This window comes from Sinocyclocheilus grahami, unplaced genomic scaffold, assembly GCF_001515645.1.
Source record: "Sinocyclocheilus grahami isolate Dianchi unplaced genomic scaffold, SAMN03320097.WGS_v1.1 scaffold2315.1, whole genome shotgun sequence".
Classification (NCBI taxonomy): domain Eukaryota; kingdom Metazoa; phylum Chordata; class Actinopteri; order Cypriniformes; family Cyprinidae; genus Sinocyclocheilus; species Sinocyclocheilus grahami.
Genome location: NW_015507494.1, coordinates 1,029 through 9,549, shown reverse-complemented (window position 1 = coordinate 9,549; position 8,521 = coordinate 1,029). Strand labels below are relative to the sequence as shown.

The 8,521-nt window shown below is 38.6% G+C and overlaps 2 protein-coding genes across 3 annotated transcripts; one reads left to right on the top strand and one right to left on the bottom strand.

Annotated features, from left to right (window-relative positions):
* The first annotated feature begins 1,210 nt into the window (after positions 1 to 1,210).
* LOC107574718 (zinc finger protein 706) lies at positions 1,211 to 2,943 on the top strand. 2 transcript variants are annotated; one of them, XM_016261168.1, is made up of 4 exons: positions 1,211 to 1,299; positions 1,897 to 2,039; positions 2,163 to 2,293; positions 2,399 to 2,943. In XM_016261168.1, exons 2-3 carry the CDS (start codon positions 1,905 to 1,907, stop codon positions 2,256 to 2,258), a joined length of 231 nt encoding a protein of 76 aa, XP_016116654.1. In that variant the 5' UTR covers positions 1,211 to 1,299; positions 1,897 to 1,904; the 3' UTR covers positions 2,259 to 2,293; positions 2,399 to 2,943. The 2 variants fall into 2 exon arrangements, with proteins under 2 accessions (XP_016116654.1, XP_016116653.1); XM_016261167.1 differs by having other exon boundaries at positions 1,221 to 1,299; positions 1,801 to 2,039.
* A 2,947-nt stretch (positions 2,944 to 5,890) lies between these two features.
* LOC107574712 (bone morphogenetic protein 8A-like) lies at positions 5,891 to 8,516 on the bottom strand (the record flags this gene model as incomplete). The annotated part of the gene is made up of 6 exons (XM_016261157.1): positions 5,891 to 6,216; positions 6,321 to 6,431; positions 6,705 to 6,784; positions 6,879 to 7,070; positions 7,772 to 7,920; positions 8,116 to 8,516. Coding segments are annotated over 6 exons (1,083 nt in total), but the record flags the coding sequence as incomplete, so codon positions are not given.
* Between the last annotated feature and the right edge of the window lie 5 nt (positions 8,517 to 8,521).

The window sequence follows — 8,521 nt, the reverse complement described above, 5'->3', positions numbered from 1 at the left end:
GGGGGTTGGGGGGGGGGGGGTGGGGGGGGGGGGGGGGGGGGGGGGGGGGGGGGGGGGTAAAACTGAATGTAAAACTTATTTTTTCGACCAATACATAATTTGGATTTTACATAATTTCAAATGTCATCAAAGATTTGTATTATTTAAAACAGTGATTCTCAGCTTGAACGAAAGCTTCATACTAAATTTTACAAAATATTAATGAATAAAAAAATAATATTCGCCTAAAAGAGAATTAAACAAAATCTGTAGTAAAACATGTAATAAAACAGGACAGTGAACAATCACTTGGGATAATACAGTAAACAGAGGAATAAATAAGTTCAGTAAAAAAATAACAAACAAAGCACTAAAAGAGATAAATGAGCATAAGTAGTCAAGCTCCATAGTAACCAACATCGTGACACTGCATCTCTGATGTGACATACAATTAAGTACGTGTAACACACATGAAAAACAAAACACAACTATTTTCACTGAATGCATGCAACAAGAGATTTATAATGAAATATTACAACCATCTATCAATCAATAAATTACAGAATTACCTAAATGTTGTGAGAGAAAAACTGTATCCCCGTTCTGCCATTTTTGTCTTTTGCTACGGAAGTACACCAACACAACTTCCGCAAACTGTTTGTGAATACACCCGTCAAAATAAAAGTGTACAAACTAAATAGACAACTGACCACTCATTCTGTATCAAAGACAATTAATCGTTTCGTACCTTTCTGAAAAATACAAATATTTAATAGTTGTGTTTAAAAATGTATTAGCATGGACACGAACTTAAAATTGGCATATTCTGCGAAAGTTCATAAATGTGTAAATATAATGTGTAGATTTCTAAGTGCGGCAGAAATTTCCTAGCATTAGTTGCTGTTTCTTTTCATTGCGTTACATGCATGTGACCAGCAGATGGCCTCTGCGCGTGGCGTTTCGAGCCAATCATTAAACGAATAAAAACACATTTTTTTTATTTATTTTTGATTTAAAGATTCCGACGGCTCCGTTTCTCCCATCACTGAATACTGCAGCCACACAGAGGCTAACACATGTATTACAACTTCTACATTGAGCCTCGCTCATTTTTGTTTGGGAATACTCCATCTTCAAAACACAGTCACACATACAGTTATTACAATAATAAAAATAAATACAAGTACTTAATCAACTCATCCATCTTAAATCACCATCTTATCAGTTTGAGTAGGAAAACCTTTATTATGTAAGTCTTTCCGACGGAAGCTGTTGAACAGCGTCAGGCGAGCTTCACTTCCTACCGTGTCTGAACGCGAGGTATTTGTCTTTCAATATTGACCAATCTGCCACCTTTCACCGTATAAATGTCATGTTTGTTGTTTTGAAAGGCGTCTATGGTTAACAATAATGTTATTTTTAATCTGAGCCGTTTTGTACATCGCCACTACTGCGTTTGGATCAGTTTTGATTAAGGCGGATGAGCTAACGTTACTAGCTAATTTAGTGTGATCTTTGCGGTCTCTATGTTGCGATTTTCGGGTTCTCTTCCTGGGAAAGACACTTCTCGTGATCTATACGTTTCTGAGCGTGTATTTTACATTAATTAGAAATATGTATAATATTTTTAACGTTTATTATCGTTCTGATGATTTATTTTCTGATAAACCCTGTCGTTAGATTGTCCGATTTATTCCACTTGTGTAAATCAGATAGTTATCGCTTTAGGCATATTTTTAAGGGATAATTCTCCCCAAAATGAAATTTCTGTCATCGTTTACTCCTCTAAATGTTGTTTCAATCCTTTATGACTTTCCTCAGTCCGTCACCATTCACTCTATGGAACGAGAGATACAATGAAAGGTGAGTGAGACTGTCTGCTTGAGTGAGTCAGTATGCCTGATGTATGTGTTTCAGAGAAGGCCATGGCTCGAGGGCAGCAGAAGATCCAGTCTCAACAGAAGAACGCAAAGAAAGCAGCTGAGAAGAAGAAAGGTCAAGGAGCGGATCAGAAGACTGCAGCCAAAGCAGCGCTGGTCCACACATGTCCTGTCTGCAAGGTGAGACATTTATGTGACTTCTGTTATGGCCGAAGGGTCACTGGTTTGAGTTGGTTCTCTGAGGTACCACTGCACCTCAAACTTCTCTTACCTTATTAAGAAACGTTGTTATTCCTTGTGTAGACACAGATGCCAGACCCCAAGACCTTTAAACAGCATTTTGAAAGCAAACACCCAAAATCTCCTATGCCTCCTGAGCTGGTGGATGTTCAAGCCTAAAGGATGCAAGAAACCAACATGGACCTAAAACAGGGGTGAGTCTTATACAGACATCAGAATCAAGCCCAAAATATTCTGACAAAATGTAAACCTGTCAATATGGCTGTATAGTCCTCTCATAATTATGGTCCAATTTTCAGACCCCGGGGAAAGAAACCTGATTCGACTCGGCCGACTGACTCGACTTGCTGTATAACATTGACCATGTGGACACAACAACAAGGAGATTTTAGGACGGACTCGAGCACACCAGCGCGCACACATATTTCTTGATATTTTTATATGTGCATATTTCTTCCATCATTTCCGAGTGTGCTGTGACCTAACCGTCTCATTGCCATGTGCTTAAACTTGACATATTTATTCACCAATGCCCCACTTCACAATCTGTCCCTGTATTTAGATTTTTTTATAAAATGGATTAGGTGCTGCAATGTATAAAAATGTATGTGCCCTGATCTTTTAACTGTGAACCACAATGGAGAGGTGCACCAACATGTGTGTTATTAATAGTACTGACCAGGATTGGAATTGAGATTCATTGATTGACATGCTCAAAATAATTACAAATGCTGTAAATTTGCACCTGTTAAAGTTGTCAGAATAATATGAGTCAGGACCCACGGATACGCTTTTGTTACTTTGTTTTCTAAAGTTTTCAATAAATGTATATGCATATAGTCTATATGCGTGTCATGGTTACTAGAAATTAAATAAAAATGACAAATGCATACAACAAAATTTCATAAAGCTAAAAACAATTCAAAATAGTAAAGAAAAGGTATAAGAGTATAATAATGATTCTAACAACACTAAGCCAAACACCAAAAAAAACTACATGTTTGTACAACCACACACACACACACACACACACACATATATATATATATATACATATTTATAAATTCAATATATATATTATTTCATTTCCATTTAGTTTGTTGTAGTATTAAAATAACTAAAATAAAACTAAAAACTTAATAAAAGACCTATACAGACATAATTTATCTAAAATTTAAATAAATACAAATGATACAAATCAAATGACAGTAGTTTATCAGTAATCCTAAAAGATCTGTGATCTGCGAGCAGCTGACCAATCAACGCTGCTGATGTTCGCGCAGTAGTGAGGGCGCTGTACATTTGGGCGCTGTTGTGAAGACGCATGCCACGTGACAACATCAACATGGCGGATGTAGTACGTCCGAATTCCATTCGTACTACTCGCATTCATACTATATAGAACGTACTTTTTTAACGGTCGAGTAGTACGTTCAAATTCAAATGTAGTACCTACTAAGCAGTATGCGGTTTCGGACGCACCCGGTCAACGTGTATTAGCATACCCCTGCGCACCCCGTTCGCGCAGAAAGAATACATCATCAGCGCAATCACGCACGTTGTGCAGGCAGAGCAGGAATGGCAGGCAAACATCAACAACCTGATCTTCCTTCCTGCCTGGTATTGTAGTACTTTTACTAACTGTACTATGAAGTTTTCTCACTGGTGAATAACATGATGTATTGTAGTAATATGGTCTCTGGTCGTCTGATCTGTGAGCGTAAATGCGTTCAGGGGGCGTGGCTTTGGACGGCGATTTGCAGGGAGGGTGGGACGTTCGCTTTCACTGCTATCAGGCTAAAGTTAGCATTTTCCAAGATCTCCTACTTCACCTTTAAGCACTGATACCACAGTCTCCGTTTGACTAAGTAAGGTACTGTTTTTTATAGAGTGGTTTAAAAAAAATTCCTTTACCCGTCCAACAAGAAAGAAGCAACTTGGGCACCACTATTTAAAGGGGTCATATGATGCTTTTTTAAAGATCATTATTTTGTGTATTTGGTGTAACAAGAGTATTTTGAGATGCTTTAATGTTCAAAAAACACATTATTTTTCAAATACTGTACATTATTGTAGGTCCTCTATGCCTCGCCTCTCTCAAACGCTTCGTTTTCTACAAATTCTCTCCTTCCGACAAGCGCAGTCTGCTCTGATTGGCCAGCTGACCCAGTGCACTGTGATTGGCTGAACACCGCAAGAAATGTAACTCCCCTCACCATAATCACGAGCTTCATCTTTCAAAATAAGTGTAAAGACAGAGCCCGAAAGGGGAACAGAGCCGCGTGACAGACACAGTGATGAAGCTGGTATGTGTTTGCAGTACACAAGCCACGGTTAAGACAGCTGACTCCTACCCCCCCTCGCTCTCTCACACACACACACACACACGATGCGCAAAACTCCACATTTGAACAGTCAATAGCAAATACTTAAACTAATAACAAAAGATTCAGAAGTTCAGAAGCGCCAGATTGTCATAGCAAAGTCAGAATTACTTCCTCTCCTAGGTTCACGAAACGGTCATCTATAAAATGCATTGCTGTTCTGATGTAAGTAATCTTAAAGATTCCTAAATGCATCTATTCCGGAAGGCCAAATAAAGTGCTTTTGCTTTCGCCTAGAAACACACAGCGTCTCACTGACATGCTGCTTCAACACTAACTGTGGTTACTGAAACCACACCTTCTTTCTTTGCGTGCACATTTGGGCCGCATTATGCAAATATTTCCACATAGTGAGGTAGATATGTGGGGGCGTTTTAGAACGAGCCGTTTTAGGGGGGCGTGGCAGAGTCTTAACTTTGATAAAGAATATCTCTTTGGTTTTGAGACTTTAGTCTTTGCAACTTCAGGGATCTTATCTATGCACAATCAGCTTGTAACACTCCAAAGAGAAAGGAAAACTTGAAATCGCATCATATGACCCCTTTAAGATGTTCTCCGTCAGCAAATCTTCACACATTGTGAACTCTATACCGAAGTTTACGTTTTTTTTTGTCTTTGTTTTCTGGTTTCAAACATTGTCTGCTTCTTTGGCCGTACATGTACTGATTGCCCCGTTGTGTCTGTTGGTAAAGCACTTTAATAAGCTGTTACCTTATGTAATTGCATCACCAAACTACACAATGCTACTTGCGTATCTGCAGAGGCCGCAGCCAATGAACGTGAGGATTTTCTCAGAAATAATTTCAAAAACGTATTTCTTAAAGGGGTAGTTAACCCAAAATAAAAATTCTCTTATCATTTACTCATTGTTCCAAAGCTGTATACATTTCTTTCTTCTGCTGAACACAGAAGAAGCTATTTTGAAGAATGTGGATAACTAAACCCTTGACTGTAGCCACTGAGTTATGGAGTATTTTGTTCCCCATAAGCTACACTGGAAATTCTTAAAAATATCTTCTATTGTGCTTAACGGAAAAAAGAAACTCATACAGGTTTGGAAGTATGAGGGTGAGTAAATGATGGCATTGTTTTCATTTGGGTGAACTAAATTAGTGCCAAACTACTGAAATGACTTTGTCCATGTGTGCAGCCTACTCAGACTGAATAAGTCTCTTTTCTTCACATGGGTGTGGTTGGTATAAGTTCTTTTAAAAGCATTTTATCAGTTGTAGATGCAAGAAAAAATTATTTGAAAGTCAAAGCAATGCAACTGTGTGAAACATAACATTCCACAAATATAGAATTTGGACAGTTTAAATGTAAGACAGCTAGGCAAAATATGTATTTTTTTTTATTATGGGATGGATTCCAATCCTAAATCCAGTTACAATAAAATTGTGACAAATATGCTGATAAACCATCATGACACTTCAATAACAATCATTTGCCAATCATTTGGGACAGGTAAGAATGCTCAAATTTGGCTAAATACATTTTTAATCACTGTATATTACAAATGGTGCCTCTGAGTATTATAATACATTTACATTGGTTTTGGATTTAAAACTTGAATGTACAACAGGTTATAGACAACCACAGTTCTTGACCACCATATTTCTATGTTTCTTGAGAATAACATTGTTGTTGTCATCATAGAAGAGCACAGAGATGGGACTGAGTTTAGTTGGAGCACAGCAGGCTTTGGGCACTTCATCTGGTCTTAAAAGGTGAACCTGCCAGAGGAGTCGGTTTAACAATTAGTTCATTTTGAAGATGTCTCCTAGCAATGCAGTTTAGAAAATCACATACAGAAATATCAAAAGTAGAGATTACTCACCAGTAGCTGGATCATGGCGTGGTTTGTGGCATTCATACAAGAGCCCAGAGGATAATCACATTCCCCATCACAATAATATGCAGAATAACCTGTAGGGGCCAAAACCCAGTCCTGAAAGAAAAAAAATTGAATTTGATCAATTAAATATTTAAACACTCTAACAGCACAGAGACTTTCCTGTCTGTATGTGTGGCGATAAGTGAATCACTGAATCATTCACTCAATTGATTTGTTTAAAACACTGTTCACTGTTTTAGAACTTTTTCCGGTGGCAGAGCAAAAATATACAGATCAACTTTTAATACTGTGTCTAAAATGTAAGTGACTTATTGTTAACTTCTTCTTGTTTGAATGCGTAAATGTATAAAAGCCAGGATGTCTCACTTTCCAGCCAAGGTCGCTGAAGCTGACATAGAGTTCATGTTTCTTACAGGCCTGGCGTCCACTCCTGGCATGATTTTGGTCTGGAACAAGTGAGATGAACATAGCTCAAAAACAAATAATTTCATATGCTCCTTTAAACACAATCTGCCTCTTAAACCGCTTATTGTGGCTCACCAAATATGCCGGGTCTGTTTGGGTGTGGCAGGTCATACTTGGGTTTTTTCTTGCGTGGATTGTTGTGTCTCAAAGCACGAGGTGGGCGGCAAGGGGCTTGACTGGCTCTGAAGAACGTCACCATGAAAGGCTGTTTAGAGCGCGGCCCGCGCCGACCCACCAGACCCACCCATGCTGCTGACAACGACCGGTCTGTGAAAACAAGATTTCAGCATTTTACCATTTGACCCATGACACTGACCGTGTTTTGCTTCAATAGGTCAAAGCTTTGCCAAGATACAGCCTGTTTTTCATAAATTTATACCAAATCTTTGTTGCTTGTTATAGCAGAATTCAGTACCAGTTGATTGCAAAAATCAAAAACTCCTTAAGTAACTTTTGTGAGACTTGGTCTAAAGATAAAACACAAGATTTGTAGTATGAGTTGTGGGAAAACTTTTTTAATGCATTAGGCAGACACTTTTGGGGTTGTTAGCGCCATGCTCTACTGTTTAAGCTAGAGTAAGGCTACAATGAGCAATTGAATTTAAAAGCACAAATAGAACTGAAATTGTAAAACATTAAAAACTCCATCCATGTTAAATCAAGTTGGGTTGAGCAACTAAGGCAAAAGGACAAATGTTTTTTAGAGTCAAGACCAAAAAAACGTTTATTTATTAATATATTAATAATATTTTTTATTTTATATATTAAATATTAAAAATAAAATTTAAAAACCCAAAAGATTATATATCATCTTTTACTTTATTTTTGTAACTATTTTAATAATAATAATTATCATTATTTTTGTGGTGTCACATAGTGTCAAACCTGAAGTGAGAAGCAACATCCAATGATGTTAGACTGCTTTCAGAGTTATTTAACCTCCATGCTGTGCATAAGGAATAGCTCACCCTCTTCAGTTTCCACATAAAGGCGGATGCCCAAGTTGCTCCGAGGGTGGAGAAGCCAGCGATTGCTCGCAGAAGTCACATCAAATGCCAGCCAGCCCTCTTGACCCGCAGGCACAGACTGCATGTCCAGCAACACCAGCTCAGGCTCCCTGTCAAACCACAAGATCTTAATGTCATTTCCATTATAATGACCGACAATGGATCTCAGGGACATTGATGAACGAAGAACTACCAATTTCATGTCAATGATTTGTTTCCTAAACACTAAAATCAAATGACATCTTAGTTTCCTGAATCAGATTCAGTACTACAAATATGTATAAATGATCATGTATGACTGTGACCTGTGTCTTTTCTCCCTCTGGATTTCATAGACAGAGATATGGAGGGTGCGGTTTGCACGCCAACCCACAGTAAGAGTTTTATAGATGCGAAACTCAGCAGCAGTGACCGTCTCTCCCTGAGGAAGCGGCGTGAGATCGAAGCGGAACTCCTTCCAGTATGGCCGAGGCTGCAGCAGATCCTTCTCCTGCTCCACTGTGGTCAGAGACAGAGGCCAGAGAGAGAATAAAAAACAACAACAACTACCACAGAGCGTATGTGTGAAGACACTTGAGATGAAGAAGACATGTTGGAGGACTGATTGGCAGGAGAAGAAGGGGAAACAAAAAATGGAACATTTGTTCTGGTGGAGCTCGGCAGATCGGACTGACACCCACGGCTGGGGCTCTGCAGTGGGGTAATTAGAGG